The sequence below is a fragment of the Phascolarctos cinereus genome, unplaced genomic scaffold (genome assembly GCF_003287225.1).
Source record: "Phascolarctos cinereus isolate Bilbo 61053 unplaced genomic scaffold, phaCin_HiC Scaffold_9;HRSCAF=440, whole genome shotgun sequence".
NCBI classification, from domain to species: domain Eukaryota; kingdom Metazoa; phylum Chordata; class Mammalia; order Diprotodontia; family Phascolarctidae; genus Phascolarctos; species Phascolarctos cinereus.
In genome coordinates this window covers 205,060,291-205,084,924 of record NW_027556402.1, presented here as the reverse complement: position 1 = coordinate 205,084,924, position 24,634 = coordinate 205,060,291, and the positions used below count along the sequence as shown (strand labels likewise).

Sequence of the window (24,634 nt, the reverse complement as noted above, 5' to 3'; positions counted from 1 at the left end):
GGCCAGTTTTGGCTGGAACAGATATCGTGAAGAATAATGTGAAATCATTCTAAAAAGACAGGTTGGAGTCAGTGTGAAGGGTTTTAAATGCCAAAGGGAGAAAAGTATATATTTCATGCTAAAAACAATGAGCAAGGGAATGATATGGCCACATCCATGCTTCAGGAATATCACTTTGGCAAGCTGTGGAGAATAGTTTGGAGAAAAAAAAAGACTAAGCCAGGCAGAACAAACTGACAAAAAACAAATTGACAAATGTTGGTGAGGCTATGGGAAAATAGGCACACTAATGCTCTTTTGGTGAAGCTGCAAATTTGTATAGCCATTCTGGAAAGCAATTTGGAACTGTGCCCATAAATATACTTTGACTCGGCAATACTACTATGAAGACTATGCCACAAAGAGATCAAAGAAAGAGATCAAAAAAAGGACACATATGGACGAAAATATTTATAGCAGCTCTTTCTGTAGTGGCAAAGAACCAGAAATGAAGACATGGTTTCTGAGAAGGCTTATATGAACTAATGCAGTTAATGCTCATAAGTGAGCAGAAACAAGAGAATAGCTGATACTATAACATCAACATTGTAAATACAAACAATTTTCAGTTTGGAAAGACGTAAGAATTCTTATCAATGCAATGGTTAACCACGATTCCAGAATACCAATGATGAAATGCTACTCATGTCCTGACATAGAGATAATGGACTAACATATAGAATGAGATACACGTTTTTAGATACGGCCAATATGAGAATTTGTCTTGCTTAACTGTATATATTTGTCAAAAAGCATTTTGTTTTGTCTTTTCCAATTGGAGAGGGGGAGAGGTGGGAAGGAGAAAAAAAATGCTTGAAAGCTGAAATGTTTGTTAAGAAAATCTTTTTAAAAAGTTAAAAAAAATAAATAAATAAAAAAGAAAGGCATGTAATACTATTCACTTTCCTGACCAGGTGAATTTTAGGTGAAAAAAAAAAGACAATTAAAAAAAGATTTTATGAACTGATGCAGAGTAAAGTAAACAGAACCAGGAGAACAGCATATTTAAGGGCAGCAACATTATAAAGACAACTTTGAAGGCCTTAAGAGACAATAACCAAACATAATTTCAGAGAACTAATGGTGGAGCACACTACCTACCTCCTGACAGAGAGGTAAAGGATTCAAGACGTAGAATGTTTGGACATGGCCAATGAGGGAATGTTTTGCTTGCCTATGCATATTTGTTAGAAAGAGGTTTTTTCCTCCTCTTTCAATGAGAACAGAGGGAAGTATTAGACAGAAAAACAACTGCCTGTTAATTGACAAAAAAAAATATCCCACAATAAGTGAAAATGCCAAGAAACCTTCACAATGCCTGCTCTCTTCCTACCTCTACAACACTGTTGCAGGTTTTCTGACTGTAAGTCCACCTTCAAGAAGTCAGCATGTTCCACATCCAGAGTTTCTTACAGAGCTCAGTGCTTAACTGGTTCTTGTACCCAGGGAGGTGAGATATCTTGAAACAGAACCAACCAAATTACAATATCTAGTATATGTGATTTTTGTTTCCATGTGTAGACTGGCTCCAGTGTTTTGAAGTTCCTGTAGTTGGTATGAATGATAACTAGGTGGTGGGCCCTCTCTAGGTAATGGTGCCAAGCACTGAATGCCACTATTAAAAGTAATACCTTTCTCTACCAGTGTGTGTGGGTATACATCTCAGTATGTGGAAGTACCACATGCATCAGTGGAACAGGGTAGATTTGTGATCACTCTAGATGGGGAAGTGGGGGAGGGAGAAACCTGTGGCCTCATGTGGCCTTCTAGGTCCTTGGGTATGGCCTTTTGACTGAGTCCAAGTTTTACAAAACAAATCCTTTTATTAAGGGGATTTGTTCTATGAGTTTGGATTCAGTCAAAGGGTTGCAGTTGAGGATCTAGAGGGCCACATGTGGTCTCATGACGGAGGTTCCCCACCCCTGGTCTAGGAGAAAATGGCTTCCATTACAAATTGGGGGATATCTTTTCACAACGAATGGTTGATGAAGGTTGGAGTGTCTCAAAATGGAGGTACATATACATAGATGTGTTTTAGTTTCCTAAAGATGTTTTCGGCCACGGAAGACTTTTAGATTTTGTAACAGTTTGGTGAAGGACTCTATCAAGAACAACTCAGGAATGAAATGGCTGTAGTAATCAATGAAACTACAAAACTTCTGTATGGTATCTACTTTGTGTGGGCCCATCCTTACTTTCTGCTAGCTCATGAAGTACCCCAGGAATTCCATACCCTGGCTGAACTAGCACTTTCCAGATTTACATAGAGCTGGTATTTGTGGATACAGGCCAGTATACTGCAGGCTAGCTGCTTGTGCTGGTCATGTTCCTGGATGCATAGCAGGATGTCATCCAGGTCAACCATAACTCCATAGCTGAGCAGTTGTCAAAAGATGATATTCACGAAACTCTGGAATATCACCAGGATGTCACATGGTTTGAATGGCATGAAAGTATAGTCTAGCTGGTCATATGGAATTTGAAAACTTTTTTTCATTCACTGGCTTCCCATATACATATCAGATTATAATAAACACCACTGTCCAGAATAATTGGTCCAGGACTAACTGGAGATGGTACCAGTTCTGGGCAGTGAGGGCAACAGAAGAACATACTGCTCTTCATAAAGCATCAGAGCCCCTTTGGGAGAAATGGACAATTGAATGCTTTCCACACATTTATTTCCAAAGATTCCTAAAGGACAAGGATTTCTGATTCTTCCAGGAAGTCAGGGATGGTGACACTGAGCCTTTGTGCCATTTAATACAACGATGAATTCGCCACATTTGCTAGGTGCTCCAGAATGGTGGGGATGGCTACATACAACTCTGGGTCCATTAGCAGGAGCCAACAATTATCTTTTGTGGATTCCATTTGACTGGGTATATATAGTACCATCTAAAATACACCTCCAACCCCCCAACCCTCTCCTTCCTAGGAAGTAGACATGAATGATACCCACTTTTAGGAGTTCATGGTAATTCCCTCCCAGGCTTCAAAAGACAAATCTGTTGGGTAACAAGACCAGAAGAGAGTGGGTGCCAATCCATGATTTATGTCACCACTGGCATGACTTGGAGATACACTGGGACTTCTTTTTGGCCAGGATTATAGCCATAAAGTTTCTGGATACCCTTGACTAAATGGAAAGGCTATGACTAAAGCTCCTGACAGCTGTAGAATTCAAGGTTCAATTACAACTGCTCTAAGGGACAGGTTTCAGAGGACAGATTTAGGAAGAGGCATTTTCACTGGTTATCTCCCTACCAAAGAATCTGGCTGGTTGAAATACAAATAAAGACCTTCTGTTTGTAACCTAAATTAAATGCTTTATATATATATATATATATTATATTATATATATATATATATATATATATTATATAATATATATATATATATATATATATATAATGGGGACAGTTAGTTAGTGAATTGGTAGAGGCTGAGCTTTCTGTTTTTAGAGGATCATATATTCAGAGATGAAAGTATTTCAAGGGCCATCAAATCCATTCCCCTTCTTTCACAATTGAGGTAAAAAGGTAACTGAGGCCCAGAGAGGTTAGGTGACTTGCTCAGGGTCACACAGCTGTTAATTATCTGAGGTGGGATTTGAACCTTAATCTTCTTGATTCTGCAACCAGTGTTTTATTCACTATACCACACTGCCTTGAGGAACAGGCTCTGTAAGAGGAAAGATGAAAGAAAAGGGGGTACTTTGGGTGGTAGTTAAGTAGATCTGACAGAGGGTGAATAAACGGTATAGGCACAACCACCAAACTCTATGGGGATCCAGAAAGCAGTTCTCAGAGAATGAAGGACTGATATGAAATGTGACATGTGATACAGACCATGACCTGTGACATATGCAATAGAAACAAACTTGAGGACCTGGGGTGTTCTGATATCTCTTGCATGTTTCTCCTTTTACTTTTTCTAGATGAGTGAATAGACAGCTGTCAAATGTGGGAAAATCTGTGAGTTTATCATCTTATTTAAGCCTTACAATAACTCTGTAAGTTAAGCAATACGAGTCTTTTTCTCCATGCTTTACAGATGGGGAAACTGAGGCTCAGAGGAGATAAGTGATTTGCCTATGGTCAGAGGTAGGGCTTGAACCCAAGTCTTTCTAACTGCAAGCCTAATGCTACCCACTATGGCGAACAGCCATGCCAAAGATGTAATCTCCTTTTATAATCTTGCATAAATGTTTGTATGAAAGGATTTCTAGGTTCTGTATTTGAATCAAACTCTCCATGCACATCAATAATTTTGTTAAGATTTCTATATTGATTTTCAACAACAACAAAAACCCTACTCCAAAGTAAAAAGTTGTGTACTATACTGATCAATAAACATATCTTCTATTTTCAAGGTGATATGTGTGTGATATTTATTGGAAATAATCTATCAACACTTAGGGAGCAGTGGCATTATAAGATTGTCGCATTCCCTGGCAGGATGTGAGGTTTGTTTGCACTTCTTCCAATGCCTGTATTCATTCTGCTGAGTTTAGATGAGGTTAGCCATGCCTTCCATTTGCACAAATGTTACCGGAATGGTGGGATCCAAAAAAAGAGAGGGCCATTATGAGAAAGGACCAGGTGTCCTGGCCAAAGGCAGAGGAATCTCTCATTGCTCAAGGACAAAAAGATGATCTTAAAAGGGAATAAATGGCACATCCCCCCCCCCCCGGCCAGGCCACCTCATTTTATCTCAGAGGGGAGCTACCAATACCAAGTGAATTAATTTGATATAGTTGTACCAACTCATTCCAAGACAAATCTCAGCTCAGAAATTGAAACAATTTGGCACAACTAACTGACCACTGACTCCTTAGCTTGCTGGAGTTGCCTTATATTTCAGTAGGCCTACTAGAGTCTGAGGGTTTTTGTTTTTGTTTTGGCTTAAAAAGCCAGGTCTGTATAGGAGTGGGGTGCCACATCTATTGAGCTGCCAGCAGTCGAGAACTTTTCATTGCATGAAGAAAGGAACAGTGAACTAAAAGCAGAGACAGCCAAACCTTAGTCTCAGTAAGAAAGCCAGGAGTCAAAATGGAATGTTAGAGAAAGTATTACCAGTTCAGGACAGGTTAGATACATAAACTCAGGGAAGGACAAACCAGGATAAGGAATAAGGAAAAAGCCCTAGGATGAGTTTGAAGATGAGGACAGTAAAATCAAGGTAGGAACAGAATGACAGTTTGTGATTCTCAGTTCCTGTTCAACTATAACATCTTTTGATGCCAGTTTGGTTCTTACTTTTGGTATTAAAAAGAGTCTCTATCTGAAGGCCGTCAAACTCCAAGGATCTTATCATCTCCAGTATGAATTCTCTGATGCCGAGTAAGGTTTGAATTCCGACTGAAGGCTTTCCCACATTCATGACATTTAAAGGGTTTTTCTCCAGTATGTATCATCTGGTGTTTAGTAAGGGATGATCTATAACTGAATGCCTTCTCACATGCATGACACTCATAGGGTTTCTCACCAGTATGAATTCTCTGATGTCGAACAAGGGCTGGACTCTGGCTGAAGGCTTTTCCACATTCATTACATTTATAGGGTTTCTCTCCAGTATGGATTTTTTGATGTTCAGTGAGGTGTGCATGCTGGCTGAAAGTTCTCTCACATTCATAACATTCATAAGGTTTCTCTCCAGTATGAATTCTCTGGTGCTGAGCAAGAATTGTACTCAATCTGAAGGCTTTCCCACATTGATCACATTCATAGGGCTTTTCTCCAGTGTGAATTCTCTGATGTCCAATAAGGTGTGCAAGCTGGCTGAAAGTTCTCTCACATTCACGACATTCATAGGGTTTTTCTCCAGTATGAATTCTCTGATGTTTGGTGAGGATTTCACTTTTCCTGAAACTTTTCCCACATATATTACACTTATAGGGTTTCTCTCCAGTATGAATTCTCTGATGTTCAGTAAGATTTGTACTTCTGCTAAAGGCTTTCCCACATTCCTTACATACATATGGTTTTTCTCCAGTATGAGTTCTCTGATGCTGAAGAAGGTTTGCAGACTGACTGAAAGCTCTCCCACATTCATTACATTCATAGGGTTTCTCTCCAGTATGAATTCTCTGATGCTGAGTAAGTATTGTATTCAATCTGAAGGCTTTCCCACATTCATTACATTCATAGGGTTTCTCTCCAGTATGGATTCTCTGATGTTCAGTAAGTTGTGTTTTCCAAATGAAGGCTTTCCCACAATCATTGCATTCATGAGATTTTTCTCCAGTATGAATTTTCTCGTGTTTAATGAGGTATGAATGTTCATTGAAAACTTTTCCACATTTATGACATTTAAAGGGTTTCTCACCAGTATGGATTCTCTGATGTTGAATAAGATGTGTATTTCTACTGAAGTCTTTCCCACATTCATTGTATTCATGAACCTTCGTCTCTAAAAACTTTCTTTGCTTATTAATTAGTTCTGAATTATGTTTGATGATTTCTTCACATTTACCTCTTTTATGGTATTGGTTTCCTATCAGACCAGTCTGCTGCTTACTAGGGACTGAGTTCTGTCTAAAGAATATCCCAAATTCATTACATTCAGGATTTCTCTTGCCTATAAGGGTGTTTTTACAGCTGATGGGTGTTTCCTTCAGATATTTTTCTTGGATTTCCTGCTGTTTCCCCAACTGGCCATCATATACTCTGGCTATTCCTAACGTAGAGTACCAGAGACCACTCCTTATGAGACTCTCCATTGCTGCTTCCTGTGATGATGTTTCTTCAGAAATGGTCTCTTGGGGAGATGGCACCTTGCTTTCCTTCACAGTCTCCAAGTCTGAAAGAAATAAAAATTGCAATGTCTCCTCTTCCATGTTGAAAGGAAGGAAGGGGTTGTCATGGAGAAGGGAGAGATAAATTGATAATAAGTACAACTTGTTCATATGCTAATATCATTTGACCAAAGAGTGGGAAAAGGAGTGGCAAGATAGAAAGGGCCAAAGGTGCTTCTATGGGGAGAAAAGAGGAGGGTACAGGGCTGGCTGATCCAACATGCAAGGTGAGAATAGATAACCTTGTTGGGTTAACAAGGCATGATGGAAGGTCAAGAAGAATAATGACACAAATTAGGTAAGCCCAGAGGATATGGTTAAAGAAAGAGCATTGAATTTGGAATTGTAAGACCTTGGTTTGACTTCCAGCCATGTTGGTTACTAGCTGTGTGATCTTGGTTAAGTCACTTTCTCCTTATCTATAAAAATGAAGAAGTTGGTCCAGATCAGGGGGTGTTATCTTGGGGTCTGTGAAGTTGTTTTTAAAAAAATATTTTGAGGACAGAAACTAACATTGTTTTGTTTTGGGTTTTTTTAGGCTATTGGGGTTAAGTGACTTGCCCAGGGTCACATAGCTAGTATGTGTCAAGTGTTTGGTCTGAGGCCGGATTTGAACTCAGGTACTCCTGATGTCAGGGCTGGAGCTCTATCCACTGCACCACCTAGCTGCCTCCTAACATTGTATATTAAAGTATACTCATGTGAGGAAATCCAGGAGGCAGAGGAGGTTAACATGGAGGAAAACATCTAAGTAGAGTCATCTGTCTATACTACAGACCACCTGGACAGAAGGAAGAAACAGATAAGGAGTTTGAGAAACAGATGCCATGCCAGCTGCTGGGGCATCACACAGTAGTGGTGGGCTTTAATTATACAGAATTCTGCTAAAGATCTGTTGAAAGTAGAGCAAGTAGCAGTAATTTCTTGGCTTGCCTTAATAATATTATTTGAAGGACTGTCAATGACATCATTTCTATCCAAGGATCTGATTCTCATCGATAAGGACAAAGTGGTTGCTGAGGTGAAAAGGATGTGAAGACTGGGGATAAGTGACCAATTCACTGTAGGATTAAAGACAGAAGAGAAAAAAACCTGAGCAAAATCTAAAACGCACTCTAGATTCTGGAAGAACAGATTTCAGGAATGAATGGTTTAGGGCTTGGGTGAGGAACCTGCAGCCTCGAGGCCACATGTGGCCCTCTAGGTCCTCAAGTGCAGCCCTTTGACTGAATCCAAACTTCACAGAACAAATCCTCTGGTGACCTGAGAAGGCTTGTGCCTCAGGTTCCCCACCCCTAGTTTAGGGGAAAGACAGGTAGGATCCCGTGACCTAAAATTCTACAGGGGAAGTCATCTGAGGAGAGATGGAATCTAAAGAATGAAATCCTCAAGCAACAAAGAGAACCAATTCTAATGAGGAAGAAAAGAGGAGTTAACAAAAGAGCCTGACGCAGATGCATGAGGAACTCACGGACGCTATAAAATCACTAGATTTTAAAAAGAATTATACATAGAACACAGTACATATGTACAAAAAGGCTATGTACAGAAGACAGAAGCAAAGGCAGTTAAAAGAAAGTGAATTCAGAAGTATGGCAGGGTCCTGAAATGATAGTACCAAGAATGCTTAAACTCAGCATGAGCTCAGACTGGCCAAAAAAAAAAGGCTCATAAAAGTCTAGTTTTGTTTTTTTAAAGACATTGGGGTAGAGAGGAGATCAAAGAAGGGACAGCATAGCTGCTTGGATAGATGGGATAAATAGTAAGCAACAGAAAGAAGGCAGAGCTGCTTAGATTTCATTTTGGTTTTGTTTTTTTTTTCTGCCGAAGAGAATGATTTTGGACTGGAAAGAACAAAACAAAAATAGCTACAAGACACTTATAAATTCCCTATAATAAGAGATAGCAAGAGAACATCTGGCTGCCTTTGATGAATTCCTATCATCCGGTACAGACAAAACTAAGTCCTTGGTGGACACGTTGCTAGCTGTGGCTGTTCATCTCAAAAATATCTTTTAAAAAGTCACTGTAGGGGGCTGCAAACTCAATAGTCAATACTATGATATGGCAGACAAAAAAAACCTAATGTATTCTCAGACCACATTTGGGGCACAGTATCCAACTCTACAAAGGTGATACATGATCTTCTTCCATTCTGGCTTGGTCAGGCTATATCTAGAGTACTGTATGCAGTTCTGGGTGCCAAACAGTAGAAAAGACATTGATAAACTTGAGGGTCTAGTAGGGTTATCACTCAGAAAAGTGAAGTATCTTGAGACCATTCCATTTGAAGATGATCTGAAGGAAATGGAAATGTTTAGTCCGGAGAAAAAGAGCTGGGAGGGCAGGGGGAGCATTGAGGAGGGAGGATACACGGTAAAAAAAAAATTTCAGGGCTACCCTGTTGAAGAGTGATTAGACCTGTAATGTTTTATCTTCAAACTAATGGAATGATGAGTATAAAATACAGAGATGTGGGTTTTGATTAGGTGTAAAGGGAAACTTCCAAACAATTAGATCTGTCCTAAAGCAGAAATGGCTGCCAAAGGGGGTTAGTGGATTCCACTCTCAATGGAAGTCAAACATAACCTGGTTGTCCACTTAATGGCTATGTGGTAGAGGGGATTTCCCCACAAATGTAGATTGGATTAAACATCCTCTGAGATCCCTTTCCAAACTGTTAGATTTTGTGATTCATTTATTCATTTTTAAAGTCACTACCAATTAATTTTTTTATAATTACTATTTAATATTATAGAATTGGGTAGTTCAAATTCCTTTTATTTCCTTTTTTGGGGGAGAACAGAGGGCATTATTCCTGCTAAATCCTATCACAGTCACATATACTATGTTAATTTCTGAGTCCGTGCCTTTGTTCACAATGTTTTTCTTGCTTGGAATTTTCTCTTGCCTCATGTCCTAGCTTCTCACATGAGTCTCTTCTTGAGCTCCTTGGCCCATGTGAGTCACGGAAAAATCACAGAATGTTAGAGATGGAAGGAGTCTTGGAGACTGTGTTATTCCCTCCCATCTCTACCTTTTATGGATGTGAAGAGACTTATCTCGAGTCACACGTTATATTTTCCTTGCACTAAATCTCAGTTTGATTCATAGTTATGTGTGTAACTGTCTCATCTACCCTACTAGACATTAAGCTCCTTGATGGCAGGGAGGGCATCTTCTTCTTGGTTGTAACCCCCAGAGTATGCCTTCTGACATTTATTTAAAGATTCATAGACTGAACAGAACTCAAAGGGACCTTAAAAGCCATCAAGTCCACACCTCCCCTACATTTTAGAGATGAGGAAAACTGAGGCACAGAGTTTAAGAGACTTGCCTAGGGTCTCAAAACTAGTGTCTGAGGTAGGATTTGAGCCCAGGTCTTCCAGACTCCAACTTCAGTACCCTATCCACTATGCCATTTTATTATGCTGCCTTGAATTGTTCCTTAGTTTTTGTTGGTTTTTTTTTTTGCTTTAAAGTATAGTATATAAATATTTCATGTCTCCGTCTTGTTTTTCCAAACAGATTTTGACCTACTGAAGAGAAATGTGATTTCTATGAATTTTGTATCGTCTTTGGAAGGTACTCAGAATTCAACAAATTCCTGCTAAATAGAAGAATTATGAGGGGGAAAAAAACCCCTTTTTTTGCCTGATACTTGAGTAGCAAATCAATGATTCCTGAGGGCTAACACTGTACTTGATACTGGAGATACAAGGAAAACATAAGCAAACAATAATGATAATACCATACATTTTTACAGAGCTGTAAGGTTTGCAGAGTGTTTTCCTCACAACACTTCTGTGAAGTCAGCGGTGCTGGTGTTAATACTCCCATTTTAGAGATGATAAAGTGAGGCTTACAGAAGAGGAAACAGGTTAAACGATTTGTCAGTGATCCCACAGTTAGTGTCTGAGGCAGAATGGAAACCCAGATCTCCAGATTCCAAATCCAGTACTCTATCCATTATGCCATGGTGCCCTTCCCTCCAGTATCTCAGAATCCAGGCAAGGAGACAAAATGAACACACGTGAAGCAATTAAAGAAAAACAAAAGATCATATGTTTAAGCACTATACTATGACGTTTAGTCTCTCAATGGTCTTGAAGTTCAGGGAAAGGGATGATTAAAAGAGACTAGAAAACCCAAAGAAGGTCTCACGGAGAAGGCAGAATCTGAGAGGACCTTAAAGGGTCAGCAGTGTCTGGAAGCGGAAGAAGGGATGCAATGCCAACATGGCGCAGACTATGTACAAAGGCAGATTTGTAGGGAAAAGCATGGAGTGGACGGAGCTTGGAGTTTAACGGTAGGAGAAGCTCTATTTAGGTATAATTCAGCAGAATACAGTTTTGGAACAGGATTAAGGCTTTCCCACATTCATTAACTCCACTAGAATATCCTTCTTTTCTTAACTATAAAAAGCCCAAGGACTTCTTACATAGATCATTAAGTTTAAGCACATGGTTCAGAGACCAGAAATTCCTAATCTCTTTAGGCCAAAGAGCCAAGTGTTTCCGCTCCCTCTTTTTACATGAAAGGTCTTCATTTGTATGTTGAAAACCAACATCTTCCCTGTTCTATCCCTTTAAGTAGACAGGAATAAACAAGATGGACTGGAGGTAGGAGGGAGCCAGCTCTCATACAGAACAACTAGCAGCTGTAGTGATATGAACTTGGACCAGAATAATGGCAGAAGAAATGGAAAGAAAGGAAAGAGATATCCCAGAGATATTTTAGAGGAAGAACAACAGGACCCGGCAATAAAATGGACAAAGAAAATGAAGGAAGAAAAAGATTCAATGTGACCCTATGGTTTCTAGATTGGAAGAGTCGAATAATAGAGCCATCACTGCAGAAATAGAGAAGTTAGGAAGCAGAGCTGGGTTGGCAGCAGGGACTCAGTGTTTCACATGTTGAAGTTTAAGTGGCAGTGGCACATCCAAAGGGAGGTGCAAACATACGAGACATCTGGGTGGAGATGTGGAGGTGGGAGTCATCTGCAGAGAAGGGATATTTTTAGCTTTCACAATGAATTACTAGAGATAGAGGGGGAAGAAAGGAGGAAGGAAGATAGAGTCCTTAGGGATATTTGCAGTTAGGGGACTAGAAAGAGAATCTGGTGAAATAGATGGAAAAAGAGACCAGGATAATGAAGCGTAATACAAGCAACGGGAGAGAGGTTTGCATGAGGAGGGATTCAACAGAGTCAAATACATGGAAGTTTAGGCAGAAAAATAGGAAAAAAAACTTGATGGTTTGAGTGGTAAAGGTTCTGCTAGAGAAAGCAGGGGTAACATGCAGCAGGCAGAAATGAAGTGGTAGAAAACGAGGCATAAAAACCAGATGAAGTGGGCAGTGGGACAGGAGGAAAAGGATGTAGCCTGTGTGTTTAATGAGCTTGACAGTGAAACTGATGAGGAAAAAAAAAGGGGCAACATAAAACAAATAAAATCATACAACATAAAATAAATTTCTGTTTCTGTTTTGTCGTTTTTTAAAGACGGCAGACCTATTTGTATTTGGATGTATAAAGAAAGGAAGAGACTGAAGATGCTACAGAGGGAAGGAATGATTATAAGATTATTATATTAATTATACTACATTAATTATAATTCTGGAAAAGGAGAAATGAAAGGGATCCAGGGTAGAGGAAATAGCTTGGGTGAGGATGAGGTGCATCCACTTCACCAAGACTGGGAGTGTGAAGAGAGACAAATGGACAAAACTTGAGAGACAGAGGAAAGTATCTATCTTTCTCTATTTCCAAGGCCTTGCTTGAGGAGCCAGAATATAAAGCCGGCAGGTGGAAATTACAGAAACCAAATTTTACCTCAATCTAGATGAAGAACTCTCAGAGAAGAAGGGCAGACCCAAATGGAACAGACTGGTTTGCAGAACAGTTAGGTCTCTGTCACTGGCAGTCTTCAAGCAAAAGCGAGCTGGCCATCCACCAGTATGTTACAAAAGAGATCTCTATACTAGATGAGAAATTAGACTGGATGACTCCTCAACAATTCTATGATAGGATTTTATGATATGTTGAGGGAGGTCAAGCAAGGTCAACACAGGATTTTATTCAAGTTAGCCTCAGTCTTCTCCGTACCCCTGAGGTATAGGGGAGCTCTGTCTTTTAAGAGCTGCCCAATCAAAACTTCCAATATTCTACTCACTTAATCACAAGCATTTACTAGATGATTAACATGTGCCAGGCACAGTGCCATTACTTCCTTTTCACTCTTATTCCCAGCGAAGTCCATTCTACCTAGTTTTCACTCACCTGAGCAGATGTCTCTTGAGGTTTTTCTCTCTACCTTCCAGGGTTCTTTTCCTTGCTCCAACTGGGAGATCATATCCGGTTTGGAAACTTGATGCCCTGCTCATAAGGAGAGACACAGGACTTGGGGATTTGTTCTGGGGACAAAGCACCATTACAGAATTCAGTCATGGCCCCATGAGCTTTCAGATGCTTTGAACTGAAAAGAATAGCATCACGGAACTACAATGATTCTGCCCATTTCCAGCTGCACAAAGGACAGACACTTCCCTAGAAAGAAGCACGATCACTCTATTTCTGTTTCCCTAAAAGGATCAGGACTATCCAAGAAGAAGCACGGGAAGATGGAAAGAACACTGGACATGGAGTCTTATGTCCCAGGTCTGAATCCCTGGACTATCACTGAATCCTACGGGTTACTTGATATTGACTTCTTAGAGCCTACTTTCTTCATCTGAAAAATGGGAATAGTGCTAGAGCTATGTCCCTCAGAGAACCGTGAAGACACAGCTTTGTAAAATGCAATTTTTTTTAAAGACCTGCAAAAACAATGACACTTCAGTGGGTAAACTGAATCATAGGAGACGCCATCCTTACCCAATGAGACCAGGTTTCCATAATTCTCTAGCATCACGTCCCTGTACAGGCCCCTCTGAGCAGGGTCCAGCCACCCCCATTCCTCCTTGGTGAAGTCCACAGCCACATCCTTGAATGTCAATGATTCCTGAAATGACAAACACATTTTTATTGAACTTCGTTCCTTTATATGGCCTTGGGACCTTGGGCAAGAGGAGGTGAAAAGGATTTCAAGGAAGTGTTTCTGATAGTGTTCAGGGCTACAAGTAACCCACATCAAGTACTGACTGATTTCTTAATGCCTAGCAGCGTACTAAACTCTATAAGTAATATAAAATAATATGAGACATGACATATGCCATTAAAAAATAGTTTTACAATGTGCATACCCTTTGACCCAGCCATAGCACTTCTAGGGCTGTATCCCAAAGAGATCATAAAAAAGGGGAAAAAAGACCCACATGTACAAAAATATTTATAGCAGCTCTTTATGTGGTGGCAAAGAATTGGAAATTGAGGGGATGCCCATCAGTTGGGGAATGGCTGAACAAGTCATGGTATATGAATGTAATGGTGTTGTGCTATAAGAAATGATGAGAGGGTGGACTTCAGAAAAACCTGGAAAGACCTGGAAGGACTGATGCTGAGCGAAGTGAGCAGAACCAGGAGAATGTTGCACACAGTAACAGCCACGTGGTGCAATGCCTGACGTTGATAGACTTAGCCCTTCTCAGCAATGCAAGGATCTAAGACATCTCCAAAGGTCTCATGATGGAAAATGCCATCCACATCCAAAGAAAGAACTATAGAGTTTGAATGCAGATTGAAGCATACTATTTGCTTTTTTCTTCTGTTTTGTTTTGTTTCCTCTTTCTGATGGTTCCTTCTATTGGTTCTAATTCTTCCCTGCAACATGACTAACGTGAAAAGGTGAGAAAACAAAAAGTAGTTTTGCTCAGGAGGGAAACTAACACATTAAATAACTACAGAACAACGCAAGGCATTTTTCCAAATTCTTCTAAAGTTTTGAGTATATCTCATACTAGTATTTCTTTAAAAAACTTTAAGATGGGGAGCAGCTAGGTGGCACAGTAGATAGAGCACCAGCCCTGCATTCAGAAGGACTTGAGTTCAAATCCAGCCCCAGACACATAACACTTATTACCTGTGTGAAACTGGGCAAGTCACTTAATCCCACTGCCTAGCCAAAACAAATAAATAAATAAATAAAATTTTAAGATGGCATGGCCTATTCCTTCCAAGAACCCAGCATTTTTACTTAGGCAACTAGTTCTTCCATTATGCTTAGAATTATGTCCAAAATGGCAGCTCCCCTCATCACTTACTACACATGTTAACAGAAGGCAAATTATGAGTTTGTCAACTGCTCAGCTTTTGACTGAGGGTAACTTCTAGTATGTGTCTACTTGGGAATAGCTAATGTCCTCCATCACTCCCATATCCTACTTCCATGTGAATTTTGTGATCTGGCTCTAGAACGTCTGTTATCTGTGCTCTAGGACGGATAGTATAAAATATACATCTACCATAATATTGCTTCTTTCTCTGTCCTTCAATCCTGACCCACATGTTATCCACCATGCTCTAGTTTTGGATTTCTACACAGGAGTACACTTTGATACATAATGCCAACTCATCACATCCATCTGATTTCCTTTTGAGTAAAGAATAGCCTTCCATTGTTATATCCCATTGCTATATTAATGAATTAGTCCCTCCAAGTTTCAGCAACACCTGTAAGGCTACAGTTACCTCTTTGATTTAAGAACTCTGAGACTCACCTTGTTTATTACTTGTACTCTGAGAACTGGTATATTGCAGTCAGAACATTGCAGGCGGACTTCAGAAAAAACTGGAAAGACTTGTATGGACTGATGTGGAGTGAAGTGAGCAGAACCAGGAGAACGTTATACACAATTACAGCCATGTTGGGTGATGACTAATATTGATAGACTTAACCCTTCTCAGCCATACAAGGATCTAAGACATCTCCAGAGGCCTCATCATGGAAAATGCAATCACATCCAGGGAAAGAACTATGGAGTTTGAATGCAGATCAAAGCATACTATTTGCTGTTTTTTCTTCTGTTTTGTTTTGTTTCCTCTTTCTGGGGGTTCCTGATTTTCGTAACTGCCCCCATTCCTGCATAACCTATCTCTTAGCAACTCCACTGCCATTCCTAGACTTGGAAGAGCTAGAGCTGGAAGGAACCTTAGATATCATGGGAACACAGTGATAGAGCCAGAAGGCTATCTAGTCCAACACCATGATTTTATAGATAAGGAAATCGAGACCCAGAGAAATCAAATGACTTGCCTGGAATAACAGGCAGTAGAGCCTGGATTTGAACCCCTGTCCTTTGTCTCTAATTAGATCTGATTGGAATTATGATATATGGCTTCTAATTCTTTGAAGTACAATAAATGCTGCTCGCTCTCTCTCTCTCTCTTGTATATATATATATATAAATATATATACATACATACATATATGTGTGTGTGCATGCTATATATATATATATATATATATATATATATATAATATGTATTTTTATCTCCCCACTACACCAAAATGTCTGCCAAAGTTGTACATACTATTTATGCCCAGTAACACTGTGTTTACTAGGTGTCTATGGGGATTTTCTCCTTCCTCTATTTTCAATTTAAAGCCTTCTTATTGGACCTGCAGGTCTCTAGGAAAATATATTCTATACGATATTTTTTAGATACTCTCTATCCTGGCCCTGGTCCAGAAATGTAAATTCCGTTCTCTGATACCATCTTCTTAACCTGTTCTTCAATTCTTATATTCTGCTTTCTCATCATAAAAAAAATTTGATCAAAAATATGTAGCAAAACCAAACCCCCCCACCCCCAAAAATATATAGCAGCATTTATTGCACTCCAAAGAGTTAGAAGCCATATATCATAATTCCAAGCAGGCTCTGAATTGGGTTTATCTGTCTAAGGATATAGGCCTGATTTGGGAACAGGGGAAATTTGGAGTCACTTTTCTCCAAAAGTTGGATAGGAGAATAGAACAGGTAGAGAAAAGATGAAAATGCCAATGTTAGGTAGCTAGGTAGTACTTTGGGCCATGGGAATGCTATTCTGTGGAGCTATGGAGATCTTACTCTACATCCCAGGAAGAAACAGATTTATATGTGATATGTACATATTACCTGAATTTAACCAAACTCCATGAAGCAGACAGGCTTAAAAGCCACATAGGAATTAGCAGATGTTGCTAACCAATAATCTTGGTCATACAGACAGCTAGAGCAGAAAAATGTCTTTGTTTCATGTGTAAATAAAGACTTTGGTCTAGTGATGTGGTCAATGGCATCCTCCTGACCTATAAAAGTACCAACAACGAAGATTCCCATCTTCTCAGACCTGGAAAAATCTATAGACCTTGTCCATCTGTGTGTGTGTGTGTGTGTGTTGTGTGTGTGTGTGTGTGTGTGTGTGTGTGTGTGTGTGTGAGACAGTTCAAATGGACAGGTTGGACCTAGAGTTGAGTTGAACAAGAGGACAGTGGACTGGATTGCCTTCAGTAACATGCACAGCTCCTTTGAAGACCCCAAGCTTCCCATGAAAGTAAATCTTTTTATTACCAACATGCTACTAGTATTTCTATATGGCAGCTAGACACGGAACACAATAGTCTCCAAAGAAGTAAAAATGATTACCATACAGAGGACAATGGGGAGGCACATGGTAAGTGTAAACAGGTTGCATCACATAACCAAAGACAAACTCTAAATAAGGAAAGGAGTAAAAGACATTGATTGAATCAAGGAATACTATAGGAAGAGAAGATGTGCTGGTCATGTGGCAAGAGTGAGGGATGACAAGTGGATAGTCAGAGTGTTCCACTGTTACTTTCCCAATGTCAAAAAAAGGCAAGAGACCTCTAGTACATTGGTGAGACGCCCTGTGGCAGGGGGAGGCCATAGTCGAAAGTTGCCCAAGATGGAGAGGCATAGATGGGTACTTCTCACTCAATGAGAGCGTGGATCCATTGGAGTATAACGACCTATCTTCATCAGCAATGATAGCAATCATCAAGTTTGACTCTATCAACTCAGTACCTGATGAACTATTTGAAGAAACAGCAATGGGTCTTAAAAGGACAGTTAGACCCGACTAAATACATTCTGAAAAACAAATATGCAAAGGAGGTAAAATAATTAAAAAAAACAAAAACAAAAACTTGGAGAGCAATTTTTAAGATATCTCAAAGAGAAAGTTCCAAAGGAACGAAAAAGATCACATGTAGGCTCTCTGGGGGGACAGGGGGAGGGGGTGGTGGTCTGAGGCAGGTGGTATGGACCTGTGATTTCAAGGGTGTAGGGAAAATCTTGTGAGAAAAATCGTCTGTCAATGCAACTCAACAACTATTTTCCAGTCTGTCATCTAAGGGAGTTCTGGGGCACTGAATCATCAAGCGCTCAAGATGACCGGCTGGTATGTGCCCAGAGATGGGTCTGGAACCCAGGTTACCCTGATTCCCAGTCTGGTCCTCTATCCACCATGCAGCCACTGCCTCTAATCACAGACAGTACTCCTATCAAAAAAGAACTAAGAAGTCATTAACAACTGCTGAGCCATATATCCGCTTTCTTATTTTTATAAGTTCTATCTGAGAATGGTCCATAGCATATGAAGGGCAGGCTGAAGAACAAACCTGCTCTTGCAGATAATTTTTTATCACAAATCACAACTTTATGGTCACACACCTAACTAAGAGGAATAAAGAGGACAAGATCCCATTGTGTCTCTTATTAGATTTTTTTTAAATGTCCGATTCAGTAGAACAAAATGCAGCCTTGAAGGGTTCCCCTCAGTGTCTAATGTACATATGTTAAAATTATTTAAAAATTTTGACAGGTATAATGACAGAGATAATTTAATTCAATGAGCTGTTGATTATTGATATTAAACAAATAAAACATCTGAGGCGCTCACCAACATCATGGAAGTTGTCTTGTATAGAACCCAAACAAAGGGATTCTAAATTGAAGAAGAGGTTCTCCAAATGTGTCTGTTTGTCGATGGCATTGTACCACCTGTATCGAGCCATGAAACACTACAAAGCCCCCTCAGTGAAATCCACACTGATACAGAATATCAATCTTACCATCCACACTGGAAAAATGAAGTAGATGAAAAATACAAACTGCCCAAACTATAACATGCAGCTGCATGAGTAGCTTATAAAATTATTCACACACGTTTCATATACATTTATGTGTATAAAGGTGTGTGTGTGTATGTATCTTGAACAGTTGCTGAAGATGGAAGCTGAATGGGTTCAAAATTGAGTAGTCATTTGAGAAACTTTCCATAATCCCAAACTGTTCACTTTACACAAAAGTCCATCTCTTTAATGGTGATAATCTTCCAGTGATGTTTTTATACAATTGTAAATAATGGACCACCATGATTTCAGAGGATTAAAATTTCAAGTAATTTCAGAACATGATAGGCATAGGTAGGCTGCAGACTATTACCAACCACACCTGGTGTCTGAGATGAGATGTGGAAGACTTCACCAAGGGCATGGATGATCAGAAAAGGAGGTGGACTAGTCAGATAGTGAAAATGAGAGACAAGAGATGATAAGATTAGGAGCTGGAAGGGGCCTTAGGAATCATTTAGTTCAACCCCTCACTGGAACTGAGGAAACTGAGGCTCAGGAAAGGAAAGTAAGTTACCCAGGTCCCACAGGTGGTAGGCAACAGAGTCAGGATGTGAACCAGGTCTTCTGACTCCACATCCAGTGGTCTTCCACTAGACCAGACCCCAAGTGCTACATTGGTATCTCTGAGATGGTAGAATAACCAGAGGAAGGCCTTCAGCACACTGGGTAGATTTTCTATGGATATTTACGAAAAGAGGTGCTTAAGAGTCCCTAGAATGAGAAAGGTTGGAATCTGCACTAATGGAAGGAGGGTACACACCAGTGAAATCACAGATATGTCAAGGAAAGTAGCTCTCTATTTGGACAGAACTGTTTGATCTTACAAGGACTATACGCTTTGTTGATAAGCCCTAATTCAGAGTACTAAGCACACAGGAAGCCTAAATAACAAGTTGGATGAATGAATGAGAGGATATTAGGAGTGCAGGGGGAAAGCTGGGCAACATTCTCAGCAAGTCCTTATACATCAGAATAGGTTTAAGTTTCCTGAGGGAGAAGAGTTAGGATCCTGGACCCAGGATGGGACTTTGTTGGGTAGGGAAGCTCCTAGATAAAGGAAGGAAATGTTTCTACTCAGTGAGACCCAAGATGGTTTTTCAGGAGAGACAGAAGAAATTCCAACTCACCTGAGACCTGGTCATCAGGATCCCACAGCCCTTCTCCTCTGTGTCTCCCTCAAGGGAAAGGGCAGAATCCTGCAAATGTAGAGCTAGGAAGAGAAAAGGGCCATGACTTGTAAACCATCCATGGCCTTGAAATTCCCATATTCATCAAGTTCAAATTTCTTATTTGGTTGAGTATGACCACCACACTCTTGCAAGATGGAGGCAAAAGGGAACCCAGAAATAGCCCCAATCCTTCCTTTCAAGAGAACAGATCCATGACTATGGCTGCCTGAGACCCTGTATCTTTCTAAATAGTCCTAGAAGGTTTCAGGAACAGATCCCTGGTCTAGGAATCAGAAAATGAAACCTGAATTCACAGCTCAGACCCCACATGGGGTGAGATTTCAAGTATGTATCTGTTGCTTCTTATTTAATGAAGGAAAAAAATGCTATTTTCTTTCCCTGGCTCACAGCACATGTGATCTATTTGCTGGGTTTGCAGAAAACACCTTAATAAATATAAGACGTTAGCTTTACTATCCCAGGAACAAGAGTGGTCTAAGAACATACAACTAAAATCAGCAGACCTCGAAATCCTACCAGTTCAGACAGCTAAGCATCGGAAAGAGCACTGGACCTGGAGTCGGCAAGACTTGAGTTCAAAATCCAGCTTCAGAAGCTTAATAGCTGTGTGGCCTTAATCCTATCTCTTAACCTCTCTCAGCCTCAGTTTCCTCATCTGTAAAATGGAGATTATAAGAATACCTACTTCCCAGGGTTGTTGATAGAGTCAAAATCTTTAAATATGTAAAGAGCTTTGTAAGTCTAAAAACACTTTTTAAACCTTAAAACATAAGTGGTAGCTATTATTATAAGTTAACGAGTGGGATTTTAAACACTTCATGCCACATCACAAAAGAGTGAGGTGACTGGTCTGCTCCTCTATCACCCTGCCATGGGAACAGCCACTTAAGCATGTTCCTGCCAGCATGCTTTCTGACAGTATGCTACTACATGGGATTGGAGATGACTTGATTAGAAGGATGTGTCATAGATCTACAAGAACTAACCACACCCCGAAACCAAAAATCTCTGCCTCCCATAGCTACTTCCCATCTCACCCAGTATGGAGGCAGCTAGGTGAGGCAGTGGAGAGAGTACTGGGAGTAAATCTGTCTCAGGCACTTACTGTGTGACCTTTGACAAGTCTCTTAACCTCTGTTTGCCTCAGTTTTCTCAACTGTAAAATGGGGATAATTATACCACCTACCTCCCAGAGGTGTTATGAGGAAAACATGAAATAATAATTATAAAGTACCTGGCACATAGTAGCTGCTAAATAAATGGTAGCTATTGGGGGCAGTTAGGTGGCGTAGTGGTTAGAGCACTGGCCCTGAAATCAGGAGGACCTGAGTTCAAATCTGGCCTCAGACCAAACACTTGATACTTACTAATTGTGTGACCCTGGGCAAGTCACTTAACCCCAATCGCCAAAAATAAATAAATAAATTGTAGCTATTATTGTTAAAATGATTTATCTATACTCCTGAAGGGTCAGGAAAAACCAATCTATTGTAGAACTAGCCTGCTTACTTCGGTATGTCCATGTATGGCTACAGACACATAATGGGTGAGAGAAATTGTTTTACTATTATATTAATAACCAATTATTAATTTGGGATCCAGGCTTTTCTCCTTTATATCCTCATTTAAAAGTAAAGTCAGTCTCTGTAAAAAGTTTCTATAAAAAGTCAGTCTCTAAAGGACATGACTGATTGATGAGGTTGTCCTAGGATTCAAGTAACATGTTCTTCAGTCTTGGGTGGGGTCCCACCCAACTAGGAGACCTTACTTCTGTTTAGAATGTAAAAAGAATCCAGTCTGGATCAGTCCTTACTCAGAGGAAAATGAGCCCTGTCCTTGTACCCCTCCATTAGAGTTTAGGGTGACCCAGCTCATGAAGGAGAAAACCAACCACAGTGGTCTTGATGGAAATGGATTCCCATGTCCAGCTTGCTAAAAGCAACTGAGTCTCATGATCAAACCACATTCTCAGCAGGAGGAGATGAAGATTCTTAGCCACCTCCTCATTAAATGTCCACCAATCAGGGTTGATTTTCAACTTGTCTGGGGCATTCCCTTTTACAAAGGTATTTAAGGTATTCAGTGTCTCTACTGGGGGGTCTTTGTTCATCAAGAGAAACCACCAAGCAAAAATTTATTGATTATTAGCTAGTCTAACTAATAAAGTGATTATTAATTACCCAGAAACTCTGTCTCTCAGGGTTTTTCATTTGTTACATGGGGGAGGATAGAGAGGAGGATAAGTGTGTTCTGATAAGCCAGGTATGTGTATAGCTACAGGATCAGAACCGCAGGAGCCGAGGCATATGGGAGTGTATATTCAGTGACGAAGAGAGGCATTAGGAGGGTGCCAGAGAATAAAAGCCAAAGCTTAGGATCATAGCATTTCCCACCTGAATACCATTCCTTCACCTTAACACATTCTCCTCTGAAGTGTCTCTTTGCCTCTTTCCCATCATGGAGAAAGTCCCCCAACCCGCTTCTATCCCAAACTCCTAAATCCCTTTTTCTGAACTCACCTTTCTCTTCAAGCATCTGGATCAAATTCTCCATGGTTACCTTCTCCTTGCTATTTTCATTCTGTTCTGTTTCTACAGGTGGGAGGGACAGGAATTACTCTAAGACCAACAGCTCCAAGACCTGCTCTATCATGTCAGTATCCAGGCTCTGCCACGAAGCCCTGATCAAAGGTCTCATGTCTTCCACAATGGATTCCCATTGCTTGGGATATTCTACCTTTACTAGGCCATGGGGGCTCAGGAACAAACTCACGTTAGCTGGAAACTTCACTCTGGAACTCAGATCTCTGTTTCCAAGTAGAAGATCCTTACTTTAATGCTCCAGGATGGGTTCCTGCAGACCATACCTAGGGCTGTTGAGGACAAAAATGGGTCACAGTCAGCAGAAGAGAAGCAGCAGCGTTATATCTACAGTTTGAAATTAAGAACTAGACTCATATGTTGAGTTTCAATCATTTAACAAACAATTAATGAGGCAGTATGGCTTAGAGAAATAGCTCAGTTTCCTTAGTTGTAAACCAGAGATGATAACGATTGTCCTAACAAGCTATAGTGAGATAAGATAAGTAAAGTGCTTAAAACATCTATTAATGGGCACTCCAACTGTGCAAAGAGCAAGTGGGATATAAGACAGAAAGAAAAGACAGGCACATATTGTGACAACAGAAACTCTGGAGCTAAATGGATGTATACAGGTGCTCAGGGCTCTATACTAATACAGAAAGACATCATTCCCTAGGGCCTTTGGCAGACACACGTATCCAAGCCCTTCATTAGTACACGTAGATAAAGGCACCCAGGACTCTTGGTAAGACATAAACACAGACACAAGTAACCAGGGGGTGGGTTCTTGATTGTCACACTCAGACACAGTTTTTGCCTTTGTTTGCATGCCCAGCACTTAGCCCAGTGCCTTTCAATAAATGCTTGCTGACTTGATTTGATCCACAAGGCTGCTGATTGACATACTCAGGGCTCAGGGCAGATCTAGGGATTTTGGCAGGCACACCTGGGACGCGCACACATACCCAGGCTCTGGAGTGACACACAAAGCCCCATGGGTCACCGGGCTCCTGGTTCACACTCACTCATACACAAGAGTACGCGGGGCTTTGGGCTCTCTCTCTCTCTCTCTCTCTCTCTCTCTCTCTCTCTCTCTCTCTCTCTCTCTCTCTCTCTCTCTCTCACACACACACACACACACACACACACGTACACGTACACGTACACATACACATACAAGTATCCCGGGCTTCTGGCGCACACAGGCGCAGATACACACACGCACCGGTAGCCGGGCTTTTGGTTCACACGCACGCAGGCACGCACGCACAAGGCCTCCCCCGCTGGGCTTGCAGCGCGGACTCCTGGTCAGGCCTGTCTGGGCTGTCCACGTAGGCCGGCTTGGGATCACTGCCCCCTACCCCCTGCCCCGGGCCGCAGGAACTTCAGCTCTTCTCCTCCCACTGCCCCCTCGGCCCCCCATTCAGGCCCGGTCCCTCCGCTGGCCCGGCCCGTGTGGCAGGGCACAGGAGGGCCTGTCCAGGGCTGCATGCCCCGGTCGGTCAGTACCTGGAGACTGATTCTGGAAGCGAACGGACCAGCCCCTGAGCTCCCTCCGTGCTGCCCAGGCTGAGGGTGGAGTGCGCCTGCGCCGGAGAGTTAAAACTACAATTCCCAGAATGCGGCTGGCCGCTCTGTTTCTATTTTCCCGAGGTTCCACCTTCCAAAAAAAAAAAAAAAAGGCGTAATGGTTAGCATTGCTGTGCCCTATCCCTTCCAGGCACTAAGGAACTAACTAGTCCTACCCACAATGACGTCAATGTCTAAACAGGCTCTGCCTGAGATGCTCCATACTGTCTCCGTGGCAACCACTAGAGTGGTCCAGTTCTTTGCTCCTACTCAGATGTCACTGCCTCAGACAGAAAAGAACTGTTTCATTTTAAAATCCTGACGTAGATTTGGAATGAAGCTAGGGCCTCTGTCAGGTTCCAAGTGACAACCCAA

At 40.9% G+C, this 24,634-nt stretch overlaps 1 protein-coding gene across 1 annotated transcript; it reads right to left on the bottom strand.

Annotated features, from left to right (window-relative positions):
* Window positions 1-5,096: 5,096 nt before the first annotated feature.
* LOC110221052 (uncharacterized) lies at window positions 5,097-24,314 on the bottom strand. The gene is made up of 6 exons (XM_021005428.2): window positions 24,200-24,314; window positions 22,628-22,980; window positions 20,046-20,128; window positions 13,713-13,839; window positions 13,119-13,214; window positions 5,097-6,843 (listed from the first exon to the last, which is right to left on the bottom strand). Exons 2-6 carry the CDS (start codon window positions 22,659-22,661, stop codon window positions 5,336-5,338), a joined length of 1,848 nt encoding a protein of 615 aa, XP_020861087.1. The 5' UTR covers window positions 22,662-22,980; window positions 24,200-24,314; the 3' UTR covers window positions 5,097-5,335.
* Between the last annotated feature and the right edge of the window lie 320 nt (window positions 24,315-24,634).